This window comes from Ursus americanus, chromosome 4 (assembly GCF_024610735.1).
Source record: "Ursus americanus isolate L20-20 chromosome 4, mUrsAme1.1.p, whole genome shotgun sequence".
Classification (NCBI taxonomy): Eukaryota; Metazoa; Chordata; class Mammalia; order Carnivora; family Ursidae; genus Ursus; species Ursus americanus.
This window is the reverse complement of record NC_142130.1, coordinates 6,722,803-6,738,006: the sequence shown is the minus strand read 5'-3', so window position 1 is coordinate 6,738,006 and position 15,204 is coordinate 6,722,803. Positions and strand designations below refer to the sequence as shown.

General features: G+C 37.2%; 1 protein-coding gene across 3 annotated transcripts in view; it reads left to right on the top strand.

The window, feature by feature from the left end:
* Nucleotides 1-14,931, top strand: part of SERPINI2 (serpin family I member 2) — a 32,383-nt gene extending 17,452 nt beyond the window's left edge. For all 3 annotated transcript variants that reach the window (XM_087861379.1, XM_045788739.2, XM_087861380.1), the window contains 4 exons: nucleotides 3,764-3,861; nucleotides 7,743-7,829; nucleotides 10,832-10,921; nucleotides 14,669-14,931. In XM_087861379.1, coding sequence (XP_087717505.1) covers nucleotides 3,764-3,861; nucleotides 7,743-7,829; nucleotides 10,832-10,921; nucleotides 14,669-14,745 — 352 coding nt within the window. In that variant the 3' untranslated portion in view covers nucleotides 14,746-14,931. The remainder of the gene's footprint in view (nucleotides 1-3,763; nucleotides 3,862-7,742; nucleotides 7,830-10,831; nucleotides 10,922-14,668) is intronic.
* The last annotated feature ends 273 nt before the right edge of the window (nucleotides 14,932-15,204 follow it).

The window sequence follows — 15,204 nt, the reverse complement described above, 5'->3', positions numbered from 1 at the left end:
ACCTAAGATTTTTTTTTTAAGATTTTATTTATTTATTCGACAGAGATAGAGACAGCCAGCGAGAGAGGGAACACAAGCAGGGGGAGTGGGAGAGGAAGAAGCAGGCTCATAGCGGAGGAGCCTGGTGTGGGGCTCGATCCCGTAACGCCAGGATCACGCCCTGAGCTGAAGGCAGACGCTTAACTGCTGTGCCACCCAGGCGCCCCCTAAGATTTTTTTAAATTGTTAAATGGGACAGTGATAATATGTGCCTCATAGAGTTACTGTGAGGGTTACACGAAGTACTGTTTATAACATTTTTAATACTCGATATTATCTATTACTATTTGTTATTATTCTCAGTCAGTTTGAACATGTATTGAACATCTCTTACAGTGCCAACACTGTCCTGGATGCTGCACCACTTTACCATATCTGTACGGATGGGGTACAGACAGGTATTCAAACTGACTGAGAAGAGATGTTCAATACATGTTCAAACTGACTGAGAATAATAACAAATAGTTACAGTGCCAACACTGTCCTGGATGCTGCACCACTTTACCATATCTCATTTAACCCCCCAAATGTATTTAACAGAGATCAGTTTCTGTATACACATTACGGATGGGGTACAGACAGGTAAATACCTTGGTTCCACAGCTAACACATGGCAGAGCCAACAGTGCAAAAGTCAGAAAACGGGGGTAGTGCAGGCAAGCAGGAGAGGGAGCACAGAACAGAGTGAGTGTCAGTGACACACTAGGCAGCAAGAAATGTGGAGCAGCGGTGCCGAAGAGACTTTGGAAAAGAGATAACACCTTCCATAGGACATGAAGTATGTTCTTACTGGGCTAGAACTCAATCCCAGGTTTGGCCAGCTTTGGATCTCTAAACAAGAGAATGTGAACTGTGTATGGGTGAGAGAAAGTGATCTCAGGGTAAATGAAGCTGGGTATGAGAATAGAAATGTCATGACCAGCTGCAGTAGTGATTACAAAGTGTTCACTTACTTTAACCTATTGGATACTGATACAACTCAGAGTCGAGTTTACATGAGACAGTGTCCAGATATGTTTCGTATGGGACAGAAAGCATTTTTAGTGCAGCCCTTGAGGCTGAGTTTTTCATACATAGACACGTTCAGATACAGACACATAGATACATACACACAAACACACTCGAGGTAATTGGCCAGAAAGTGACCAAAAACTACCACGTACTCATATAATAGTCTAGGTCCACCATTGTCCAGGATTGTGTTACATTTTTACCCTCATGGGCAGACCTAAGATTTGGTCTCGTTGGCTCTAAACCTGAACGTTCCAAGGATGACTTAAGCCCACTGAACCAAAACCGCGATTCTAAGTATTACGGATAGGGACCCCAAGGGAGACCCATCCAAGACTTCTTGTCAATAAACAAAAGTCCTGGGTATAAAGGGGAAGGATTGGGCAACACAAATCCACAAAAGGGCCTGCAGACCAGGAGTGGCTGCATCTTAAAATGGAAATTCTAAATTGTTTTCTTCATTTTCTGCACATTACCTGTGTTAAGCCCCATACGGTGATTCTGTATGACAGTAAACTGTTAATAGATACTGTTTACATATGCTAAAACACTCATTTTATGATTACTTAATTGTTAATTGTCTATTCAGTCTTTTTGCTGCTTATTCCTTTATCTTTAGATATATTCTTTAGACAACTTTAGATGAGGGTAAAGGGAAAGGGGAAATGAACCACATCTAAAATAAATATTAAGACTCACAGAATTGGGAAGAGGCACATAATTAACATTGTACATATATTGATTGAGATTATGATTTCAAATTATATTTTGATTAGAAGGCAATGTGGGTTAGCATGTTAACTTTGACTTGAAATGAACCTGAATTTGAATCCCAGCTTTGTCTCTTATCCTGAACTTGAGCCTGGAAATCAGCCTCCTCAATCCTCCACTTTCTTAATTAATGGAAATAATGCTAACTTCCTTGGGTTTTTGTGAAGATTGAAAACTATAATCTGTATTAAGTGTCTAACACATGGAAGTACTACTTCACACCTGGCTATTCATGACTCCAGTAATTACGGATAATTAGAAATTGGCTGTAGATTATACTTTTATTAAATGGTTGAATGAGTTTCTATTGCTGTAGGTTTCACTGGACTATATTAGGAGCAGGACTGTAGCTTAATTGACTCTCCACTGATAATTGGGCATTATTAAAAGTTGTAATAAGTCTTGCAGTATTCTTGTCATTATCCTAAAACTATTATGCTAAAAATAGCCAATTCTTAGGTGAACGAGAACATTTATTTTCCACCTTCTAGATGCCTACACTCCATTTAGTTGTTAAAAAGAGTGTGGTAATAAAAACAGGAAAAAAAATGGAAAGATTTCAAAACCATCAGCCTGAATTATCTTTCTTAGCTGGAAGTGAAAAGAAAGAAGTTGAAAACAGTGGCATAAAGCAAGCTGTTTTCTTTATCAGTAGATTTTAAGGCCCATGTTGTGTCCATCCTTGGGGCTCTGAATAAGTTAATATTTTCTGAAAGTACATAATATTTTACCAAGATATAATTCAGGCCCAGTAAATTTCTGCCATAGCATGTTCATTTTTTTTGAAGAATTACAATTAAAAAGCTTGTTAGGTATTTGGCAACTAAAACAGTGATCTAATTGGACTGATTGCTCAAGCTAATTTCCAGCCCTGGGTATGGGCCTAGCTATTAGCTAAGCAAGGATCCTGTCCTTGACCAGCTTTGTCTGGAGAGCACAGGGGCAGGTGCCCATCAGTTCACAGACTGAGTTCCTTAGGCAGGACTTGTCCGGGAATTTCACTGATGGAAGAAATTTACAGAACTCCCCGTTCTTTTCTTTCGTGAAGTTTCCAACTTGGTTTTAAAATGCACATTGATGCTTCTGGCGTCTATAAAGTCAATAAGTACTAGCTTTTCTTTTTTCTTCCTTTTTAGTGAAATGGTCGACAGATTCAGTGTTCCATTAACTTGGTGTCATAGATCAGCCTGTGAGACTCTTTGAGATTCTCTGGTTAGAGTCTTCAAGTCAGATAAATTGAGGTTTGAAGATTTGAGTGGAAGCTAGAGTCCTAACTTAAGGGCCTGCATAGGAAGTAGTGGCCAGCAACTTTTTTTCCCTCCTAAAATTTTTATCTTTTATTTTATTTAAAGAAATTTTGTTCCCTTTCTATCTTTCACCCCTCTTATGGGACCTATTGGGAAGATACTAGGTGTGTTGTAAATTGAAAGAAGTCACATCAGCTGTGACAATGGAAGGATAATAGTTATTAATGTCTCTCTGTGCTTCAGTAGCCAACAATCTTCTCCAAGGGTTGTTGGCTCCTCTTCCTCTCTTCCACAGTATTTTGGATGTACGCCAGGAACCATCTTTGATTTTGTGAAAAACAGAGTTTATACAGTTGCTGGAGGGAAACTTTACTTTTCTAGGGAAGGAGCCAAGCAATTGAAAGCTTAGAACCCTCACCCTGTTTTGTTAGATAATTATAACTTCAAAAAAATATAGTATTTTCTTCCCTCTTCCCACCAACCATTTATCTGGGAAGCAAGTTATTAGCAACTTCAGAACTGCTCCATGGTGCTGGGGGAAAATGGCATTATTATGAGGAAATGTAATTGGGATAATGAAAACAAAAGATTTCACATTGTAATCTCTTCCAAATCATCCATTTTGTAGCAAACATTTTGGTAGCAAATGTATACAGGTTTTCAAGAATTTTCCTCTTCATTTTTCTTTTTAACAGATTTCAAGTAGAACAAAAATTAGACTTCAAAGAAGCTTTGTATTCTTTGAATATAACTGAGATATTTAGTAGTGGCTGTGACCTTTCTGGAATAACAGGTAGTGTGATAAATAATTCTTATATTATTATGTTAATATGTTTTCTTAGTAGCTCTGTTAACTGACTGATCTGAAAGAGCATTCGGCCCCAGAAAATACATATACACACAGTGACTAAATGTCATAGTCATGTTGAGCTGTCTGTAAACAAGCACTTTATTTTGCATTTAAGTCATTTTCCTTAATGAAAGTCAGAAAGCGTTTTAGAATGTTAGATAAGCCTTCTAACCATGCTTGTAATAAAACTATGTAGGTAAAGTATTATACAGGCTTTTATTTCAGCCCTGTTTGGATTTCCTTATCTGAATAATGGGAATTACAACTTTGAGTCTCTCATCTACACGGAGCTAATAAAACTCTTATAAACCAATTTGCAAATGTTAATTTGGTAATATCGGAGCCCATGAAATAGGCAACCACAAGCTGCTGGGTGATGAACACAGTCTAGAAATTGTAATGCCACAGCTTGCAGATTGAGCTTGAGACTAACAACACATCTGAGGAGATGGAGGTTTTATGCTAACTCACACCTGGGAAGCTGCACGTGGCTGAGATGCTCGCTCACACAACAAAGCCCAAGATAGTCTTTTATTTTTTCTTGTCTTGGCAGTACCCACTAGTTCAAAAATAACTAACTAAAGAGAAAAAAATGGACAAAGAGGGCCAGGTTGTCCCAAGTTTCTTATCCTCTTTTAAATTAAGTCTTCTGTTTTCTATATATATTTTTAAAAAGAGTCCAACAATACAGCCTGTCTGTCTGATGGGGTTTTGTATCATTACATGGAAATATTGTGTATTTCTATATAAAATATCTGGGCTTTGGAGAAGTAGTCATTAATTTATTCACTCATCAATGATGTGGGTAAATGAATAGAATGAATGAGCTATCCTGGTGGAGGAGGTGGGTGGGGTACACTGGTGACAGATGTTCATTATTACCTTCACACATGATTTAGCTACTTGTTCTCACACTGATGGAGAGATCTGACTTCTCTGACAATTTCATCAGCATCAGGGATGAGGCAGTCAACGTTAAATACTGCAACAGTACGCTCTCTAAGTGTGCCCTGGAACACAGCCATCTCGCCAACCTAAAATCAACCAACCCATTTTTCAAGCACCTCTTCCTGTTAGCCTTCTTTCTGGCCTTCAGAAGCTCACTCACTATACATCAGACATTTCAAACAGCCACTCACTGTACAAATCCCCAGCAATCGGTAACTTCTATAAAATCTCCTTTTATAGGCAGATTTATCACAAAAATACCTCCAAAATGCTTTATAAGAGAATTTGTGTGAGAGAATAATTTTAAACAGGGAAAAACAAACATCCAACATTGTCTGCTCTTTCTCTTCTGAGGTGTCTATTTGAGTTGCTTTAACCACTTTGGTTCTATCTTCCTGCCAGGAATAAAATAGCCAGGGCCATCACTGGCACTACATCTGGTCATTAGGAGAACAGTAAATTCCCTACTATCCCTACTTATCCCCTATTTAGTAAACACTCTCTAAAAGCTACTGTGAACCAGTCCAACACCAGTGCTGTGGGATATTTGCACAGAAGCTACCATCTTACACTCATGTAATTCACAAGCTTGAAAGAAATGTTTTCAGACAGTTACTTTTGGAAACTTGGAGATGAATATTTGACTTCACACTGCCATTACTTCTTGTGTTACCTTCAGTAAAATATTTAAGCTTTCTGAGCCTCCACTTTCTCATTTGATAAATGAGATAATAAATTGTAGTGGTGAAAATAAATGAAAGAGTGTATGTAAGTCACCTTGTTCCATATCTGGCACACAACAGATACTAAGTAAATGGTAGATATTTAAAAAAAAAAACAAGTGGGTCAATGGCACATTAATATTTACTTGGACATCTTCTAGCAAAGCTATAGAAGGTTTCTTGTCCTCTTAATATGACAGAGACATGCTTGGAATTTTCGTAGAAACGGAGAACAATTATTACAAACCTGAAGAAATCAGTGACTTTCTGGAGTCCAGACTCCTCATTCCAGTCTATTAGCTTTTCCCAAGATCAGAACCTCTTGGTGGTAAGACAGGATACATGAGACCAGAGGCTCAGTCTGATGGCCATGGAGTCAGTTGATCTGGTATCAGGGCTAAACTGGGTGAAATTCTCCACTGCACCCCAATATGCTTTTTGTTCTTCACTCTTGGCTTGGTATGGGTCTCTAGGTCAGCTACTCTGGGCTCCATATGTGAATCCTGTCTTACTCTAGGCAGTCCTTGGGAAAGAACATGCCTACTTGCCTAATCTCGTAACAGACCATTCTCTTGCATTTCAAGATGTGCATGCCCCCTCTTCTCCATCTTATTTGTTTCTGTCACTGAACATATTCATATCCATGATTTATTTGACAAATATTTATTGGAAGCCAACTACATGCCAGGCAGTTTTGCAAGGATGCATAAAATGGACAAAGTTCTGCTTCTAGTGAAGTTTACATCTGCTGATGAATAATTAGTAAGCAATTAGCTAATTAAATGGTGAGGTAATAGATGCTGTAAATTAACTAAAACAGCACCATGGAATAAATGGTGATTAGGTAATACAGGCAGAATTAGGGTGGGAAAGGAAGACTGGGTTGGGAAGTAATATTTTTGTTGGGACCTAAAGAACAAAGGAGCCAGTCAGGGAAGTTCTGGGGAAGGGGGTTTTAAGCAGAAGGAGAGTTAGGGCTAAGGCCTTGATACTTGACCTTGAGCTGGAGCTACTGGGTGAGGAGAGGAGGGTAGCAGATGAGGGTAAGAGGTATTCAGAGGCCCAGACAGAGTGATCACAAGCAATTTGGAGTTTATTTTTAGAAAGCCATTTTTTATGCAAATATCCCTTTCATGACTTCTCTTTATCTTGCCTGAGGGGCTTTACTTTTCTGTGAGCTGCCAGAGCTGGTTCCCCTCTACTATAAGAAATTTCTTCCTGAATCCTTGTAAATCTGGTGGATTTGGTGGAGTCTGCCTGGTCACATCCGCTTTCTCTCCCAGGAGAAACAAAGCTCCTTTTTCTCCTTTCTCTTCAAGTTTCCAGGCCAATCATCTTTCCTCCACTTTCTGGACACCAGTGAACCCATGACCATGTTTCCGTTGTCTCTTTGAGGCACACTGTCAGATCTGAGTGGTCCTGACACAGCGGGAATGGCTGATGGCTTCTGAACTCGCGGCTTCACTTCCCCCTTCTCAAGGAGACTATCCCTGCAGGTCACAAGATCAGAAACGCTTCACACATACAGCAGTTCCACCAAGGGGAGAAGAGAGGCATGTTCTCTCAGCTTGTATCCACACCGGAACAGAATGTTGTAAGACACTATCTTACACTGAGAAATTTGACAGGTTTTAAAGCATAGCTCTGAAGTGATTTTGTAACAGATGACACAAAAGCTCTTTAGACTTTCATAGCCTCACCAGTCTTGAAAGAAAGTAAATTTTATTTTAAAGTCAGATCAAAACTGAATACAGAATTTGAAAGGCAAGTCGGCTTTGAGGTTGAATCCATAGGGTGGGATTAATTCAAATCTGTAAAGCCTTTTTCATCTTGTCTGTAGACCATAGCGAAGGGGGGCAAAATCTTCTGTCCGTACAAATATTGCACTTAGTGGGATACCTGATATGAGGCTTATCCCCTTCTATCTTTGCCTTTGTACCTGGGCTAAACTTGATCTCTCTCTAGGGGTCTCTGTATCATTTCCGCAAGAGCTTAACTAATTTCCACCTCTAGCAAATTAACTAACTTGGGAAGAATTTGTTTTTCTTGTTTTTTTCCCTTTTCTTTGTTCATCTGAAAATGTAATTAACATGGACCTAAGAAGTAATGGCTCTGAGTTCTAACCCTTAAATACGCTTTCCTGTTTTCCAACAGATTCAGCTGAAGTGTTTATTTCCCAAGTCATGCAACACGTTTTTTTTGAGATAAATGAAGATGGCAGTGAAGCTGCAACATCAACTGGTAGGACAAATGGTTTCACAACCAGCCAAGAGGAAAGACTACGGGAAATGTACAGCGTTAGGGCGTTGGCATTTCTGCACGACTCTGATATCCTGTTTCCTTCCTACTGTCCAGTACACTGTAGGAAGAAAAGAGAAATTGGTTATATAAGCTATTTTTGCCTCTCTGCAGCTGCTGCTTAATAAAAAAGGCCAGGGAAGGGATTTAATTAGGAGTTGAGGCCTATCTACTAATATTCGTTTATTTGTAAATTGCGTTTTACCTACCGATCAAGAGATAGGACCTGTGGAGGGAACTTTCTGTTCAAACATGAAATTATTGTTCAGGAATACTTACTCTTAGGTAATTGTTATTAATTTCCTTCTTCTATTACACCAAGTAGGTCTACTTCTCTAATACGGTTTTTGTCATTATACGCCTGTGGCTTTCAAAGTTAGTTGCCCATTAGAATCACCTGGAAAGCTTTTTGAAATCTTATGCCCAGTGTATCCCCCAAAATTAAATTAGTAAATAAATTAAATTAGTATCTCTGGAGGTGAAATCCAGACTCTAGCATTTTCTTACATTTCCCTAAGTGATTTCAATGTACATCCGAGGTTGAGAATCAGGGCTCCGCGGTGGCTTGCAGCCTGTCCTTGCTACTGCAAGTCGTGGGTAGTGCACAGACGAGCAGCGGCAGCACCCCTGGGAGCTTGTTAGAAATGCCAACGCTCAGGCGCAAGTCCAGACCTACTTAATCAGAATCTGTGTTTTCCAAGGCCTTTAGGTGATCTGTGAACCATTCCTTTATGATAGATTTCCTTGAATAAATGGCATTTTGAATAGTATCTATGGTGTATACAAGTAATCCTCAAAAAATAATTGGAGAAAATTTAATTACAAATGCAAAAGCAACTTTAATGAATGTCCCATAAGTCTATTTTAATTCTTCAGACTTCCGTAATTTTAGTCAGTGTGTAAAAGATATGCACCCTTAAGCTATCTTATTGATAAATTTCTATAAATGTATATCCGTGTTATTGATTTGTAGGTTAATTTGTAATACTATGTAGTGCCAATGGATTTTGGCATGTAGGTGGGTCACACTGGACTCCTGCTACCATTCTGTCATATCCCAAACGACTTGGCATTACTGTACTCAAGGAACATAGATTGGAGAGCATGGGTTACTTCAATCTTGGAGAAATAAAAAAGTTGCTTTGGATGAAGTTGTTGGCCTATGTAGACAGGTTTTCCAGCTGCTTTTACGTAAGAGTCCTTATAGATCATCATCTAATTCTCTCATTATATTGGTGAAGAAAGAGGCCTACGACATGAAGTGGTCATACTCTGATCGGGTTCTCTGACTACAGGTTCAGAGCTCTTTCTACTATCACCCACTACCTCTAATTTAAGTCTAGAGTTCTCTAAGGGGGTGTAACAATCATCAAGGGGTCAGCAGTGACCCTGATGTATGACAGGTCAGAATAGTTTTCAGTGTGAGTATTTGACTTTCAGGTGTCTGCTCAGTGGATGCTCAAGGACAAAAAATCTCAAGTGTTCACCCAAGTGAGAATGGGAATGACACTGACTATGATTTTTTGTATCCTCTCATCAATTCAAACATAAGTCTATATTCACTGGTAATTTGGGCATCGTAACCCTGATATTGCAGGTAGGAGAGGGCCATGCTTGATTCTGAAGGCAATCAGAATATGCCACCCCCAAGTAAGCCACTTTGTCTGAAGGGTTGTTTTAAGCTGAAGAAAATGGAGAAACAGTACAGGGGGAAAAAAAGAGCTCTCTACTTTCCCCCGATCTGCCTAAAAGCAGGGCATAAATTTCCCTTGTGAAGGTGTCTCTCCTCCTCTCTCCCATATCAGAAGGAGAATAACCTTTATCACAAGAGATGAAAGTTGGCACTGAAATGAGTCTGCATGACAAACCTTACTAAATAACCCTCTTATACTATTAATTTTTCCCATATATTTACTTTCCCACAATTTATTGCCCCTTTTTTGGTCCAGTCAGGTCATCACAATTTACTACCCTTTGTTAAAAAGGTAGATAAGCTCTCAAGCCTAACATTTTGGGGGATATTTACTTCTTTTCTGTGAAGCTCCTCTGGGGATATAGAATAAACCATTTCTTCTGTTAATATATCTTTTGTCAGTTTAATTTGCATACCCCAGTCACAAACAAAGAGCATAGAGGATACGTTATTTTTTGTTCTCTACCATTATTTTTCAGTTCTGATCACTCCTGTTGCATTTTTAAAATGATTTTCCATGAGTCTGAAAAAGCTGTACAAAATCATTGCATTATTGGTAAAGGAAACATCTGAATTGAGTGTAGAAATATTTAATTTAAAAAGAAAAAGAAACCCAACCAATTAAGTTCATCCACTCTAAATGTTGGCAAATGCTACAATAGAGCCACATGACATAAATTATTATAGTAAATAGTTATTAAGGCAGTAAATCTCTTCTTCTAACCATATAATAAAAATCCCATAATCATTCACAGCACAAATCCTAAAAGCTCGGAGCCCACAGAATAATTTTGGAAAAGTTAAAAAAAATAAATAAATTTGAACTCAGATGTGATTACCACAAGCCTGAAGAATAGAAATGAAGTACAAACATATCTGGATAGGAATTAAGAGTTGAAACATTATAAGAATAAAGCATATAATGTAAATAAAAAGGGAGCAGAAAATTACTGTTTAAAAGGAGAAATTTTTCAACTGCTTTCACTAAATTGAATCTAGTATCTGACTTTCTTCTTCATTGAGCATAAATGTGAAGGTAGAATAATTTCATGAATAATCCAATATTTGTTCTTCTGCTCTTTGATTTTTAAATTTACTCCAGATTTCTCTGTATTTTGAAAATGGTTATTTTTCTACATGTTAACTCCTCAAATGAAATGACTTTTCCTGTCTACAAAAAGTATTATGGATATATTTTCTCTCCTCATCCTTTAATGTGCACATCTAAATAATTATTGTCTCTATTTAATAGGCATGCACATCCCTGTGATCATGAGTCTGGCTCAAAACCAATTTAGAGCAAATCATCCATTTCTGTTTATTGTGAAGAATAACCCAACAGGTATCTTTTCTAGTATTCTTTGGGGGAACTGCTTAAGTCAAACAGACCTAGTTCTAGTTGTTATTTGTAATCTGTACATCTGAGGTCATTTATCCTTTCAATGTATTGAATCTATTTTCATTTCTCAATTTATTCTTTCAGTGACTATTTGGTGAGAGTGTCTTTTATACCAGGCATTGCATTTTAAGAGGTGACAGGGACCTAAAATAGGGCAGTAGTAGTAATAACTGCCAACACAGCTATTATTATATGCTAGTGATTTTAAATACCTATCTCTAAAGCTAACACCATTCCAACAGGTTAGCTATTTGACCAATAACAACACAAAAGCTCAGAGAGAGGTTATATAGTTTGTCTAAGGTCATACGGGTGGAAAGTGGCAGAGTGGAAATAGGACCTGTTTGTCTCAGAAGTCAACTGTCTGTGATGCCACAAGAGGAACAGAAATTGGAAGTTGCACAGTTGTAAAGGTCTCAGAGGTAGATTCCAAAAGAATAAGTGACCAGCTATAGCCTCTGAGTGGGACAGAGAGGTCAAAGATAATTACAAATCTCCAGTGTGGGCAGTTGGTGAAAGATGATGCAATTAGCTACAAAAGGTAGAGGTAGGTGTGGATTGGACTGCATTTGACACAAAGGCAACATGTGGAGTGTTTGGCCACGTGCTCTACGCACAATATCAGTATCCCTAGAGACTGACAGTGTGAACCTGGGTGTCAGACTGGGCTCAAGTCCTAGCTCTGTTAACTAATGGTTGTAAGACAAGTCAATGATACTTCCTAAGCCATATTTTCTCCACCTCCTATTTAAACATAATTTTAATGCTCATCTCCTAGAGTTAAATAAAAGAATATATGAAGCCTGTAACACTATGCCTGGCACGTAGCATTCATTATGAATAAATCAATAACTATAAAGAGGAATGATAGAATACATGAAGGAAAGGAGAATGGAGAAGTTTCTCTGTATAAGTTGAGTTACTTGGAAAAGAGACAAAGTTAATTTTAGATCTGAATCTGTTAGATTCGCTAATGGTACTGATATTATTGGCCCCCTGAAGGATATACCAGTCTCTCTTTTTAGGCTCCATGAAACCAATGCTGAGTGACACTTCTGAAAGTTACGTCTTGAAAACAATGAGATAGTTTTAGATTTGCTGAGATTGCATTAAGACAACTTCAATTCCAGCTGTGGATGTGTCAGTGTTAAAGGATAATCTGGTGTGTCATTAGGTCCATACATCCTTAATCTTTGGATAACTCTAATTTCTTACAATTAGTATGCAATTTTCGAGTATGGAGAATAGAAAGAAATGAAGCTGCATTGGACATCAAAGCACTAGGAAATAATGGCATTTAGAATAATGTTGTTTGACTTTCTATTTACCAAGTTGATGACCAAGGCCATGTAATTGCTACCAGTTAAACAGCAGTGAAAATTCTAATCCCAAAATAATCCATTTATTTATTTATCTGGGATAATGCTTAACTATCAGACCTTAATGACAATTTGTACTGTCTCATGATTTTTATTGTAATGAGACTTTCTAAACTAGGGTTACTCCTTTAAAGTATTGTTTAAAATGAATGGCTACTCATTTATCGGGGGCTGTAAGTTGTTGCCATATAAAATGTAGAATGAGCCATTATCTCAAGATGATACACATTCAGTGATTTATTTATTTTTCTCTCACAAATGAACTGAGAAAATCATTGCGATTGATGAAAATGGTGCCTTAGGATAGCATAGTAAACTACTAAGTAGCTTACTGCTTTACATAAAGTATAGTCATTGATGATTTCTGAAGTAAGAGGATGAATGATTTTAGATTTAGTATAATCAATTTTTATCAGATTTAAAATTTTCTTTCGGACAAACAGTCCTCTTGGGCAAAACCCAAACATTATTTGTATTTTTCTACCACGTTAGTTTTATATTTCAGTATATTTACCCAAAGCTCTTACTAAGCTGAACTTCCAAGGAAATGAAGAACATTTTTTTCTCCTTTTAGGCTGAGGGGGTAGGCCAGTGTTGGAGACTTTCAAAAGAAATTATGAAAGATGCTATATGAAATGTGCCATTTCTCAGAAAATGAGTCATGATTCTGAAACTGACAGTACTCCACACATTATAAAAAAAATAGTGTTTAAAACTCTTTATGGTTTTGGGTTGAAAGAAGAAGCAGACTGCAGGATGTCCATTAAGAAATCTTTCTTCTAGGCTATTGGCTTTGGTTATGCTAGTGTATTTTAATATTAGGAAGTAAAAGTTGCTTCTATCTGATGGAGTTGTTATACACATATATTTGTTAAATATGGAGGACACCTCTTTGACAAGGGGGAATGTAGAGGGAAAATGGAAACAATGATTTCTGCTTCAGCCTGCCTCTCTATCCAATGCTGTTATGTCCAGGGAGAGTTTACTAATCCATCCAATTTAGTGGAGAGTAGATTGGTGACTGCATAAGGACTCCATTCAAAATGTGGTTGGTACTCCTTGGTCAAAGAAATAGATTGAAAAGACTGGGACAAATGGCTTTTATATAATGTCCTACACTTCTGAGTGTTTAAAATTTTAAACTGTTGTCTTCAATTATGAGGTTAGTTTCCATAAAATTCACTTAAAATTTTTCCCAAACAATTCCAATAAGCATTTTAATGCCATAGAATTATAAAGAGACAACAGTCATTACCGATTTCTATTGTGACCAAATGCGATATACATCCTGGGAAAGTTATTTATGGGTCCCTATCTATCTGAAAAACAGGAAAATTTGTTTTCTTTTTCTTGGAGTTATTTTGAGATTTCTGAGGCAAAGTATTATTGATTATAATCATAAAAAGAAAAAATTTGCTGGAGATTGTGTCTATTTCCACGTTATTGGCTCTTCTAGGAATATCTGTCTTTGGACTGAACAGTAAAGAGTTAATGAAAAAGGACTCTAATAATTATTTCAAATACATTGCAGTATAATTTTCATTAGCTTTAAATTATGTAAAATTTATTTGATCACTTTTGAAATTCACATTTATTACATATATCCATAAAGAACGTAAAAGTCAAGGCAACACTTGGCATTGATCCATTCAAGCCACTTCTCTTACCCTAGTTGAAAAGAAAGGTGAATGGATTTTGACACATCCTTTATTTCTGTTTTGTCCTCTAGTTCTTAGTTCCTTTTCACTCGCAAACACAGAATGGCTGGATTCGGGTTTTTACATTTCTGCTGTATACAATCACCTCAGTGAGGATTTGAAAGTACTAGCAATAGAAAATATTGTCTTTTGCAGTAAGCTTTGCTTCAGAGCTGAAGGAGGACATCTGAGAAGTTGCACTCTTAACCCTAAGGGCTGATGTAGCAGGCATAAAATGATGACTGCTAATGCCTTAAATTTTAACTCCACCATGTTCGTCACCATTTCATTACACTATGTTTGCCTGAGTCTCTATATTTAGAAGAACACCTCTCTGCCACTTTATTTTTGCCTTCTTATATGAAAAACAGGACTAATGCATTTTCCATGACAAGCTGTTGTCGGTGTTAATTTACTTCATAAATTAACAGAAAATGAATAATAATGATATAATTATGTATTTTAGACAAAGGAGAGGGTTTTGCTGTTAGACATTACCTATTTATCTTATACAGAAAAAAAGACTAAATGATCTGCTAAAATATTCTGAAAGACTAATTATTGTCAACTTTTTTCTCCAGAAATTCCTAGTTGTTTTTTTTTTCTTTTCTTAGAATCAATTTTGTTTATGGGAAGAGTGACAAATCCTGACACCCAAAAGATGAAGGGAAGAGATTTAGATTCACTGTGATTGAAAAGAACAGCCTCAGAATATAAGATGATTCCTGAAAAATTGTTGATTGGTGAAATAACATCATCGTGCAAGTATTTTCTACATATCTTTTTCTCTTTTAACTGTAACTGTATTAATCTGTACTGATATGGACGTGCATTAATGAATAAGTGAAATTATTAATAAATGAATTTATTAATTTAATGTTTTTGTTCCTTATGTTTTATAAAGTCTATATGAATCAAAAGCAGTGAACTTACATAAAATGTTACTATTAATATGTTAGAACAATCTTGTCTGAGATATTTTGATACCAAATTTCTATCTTAGCTATCAAAGCCTCTGTATTCCTAAAAAACTGGGCCATCTGACCCCCAGGCATAGCAGCATTATCCAGACCATGCAGAAGTAAGGTCAAGAGACAGAGTGGGCATGGTATGTGCCTCTCTGGGGGCCACTTAAGATACAGAGATCTAG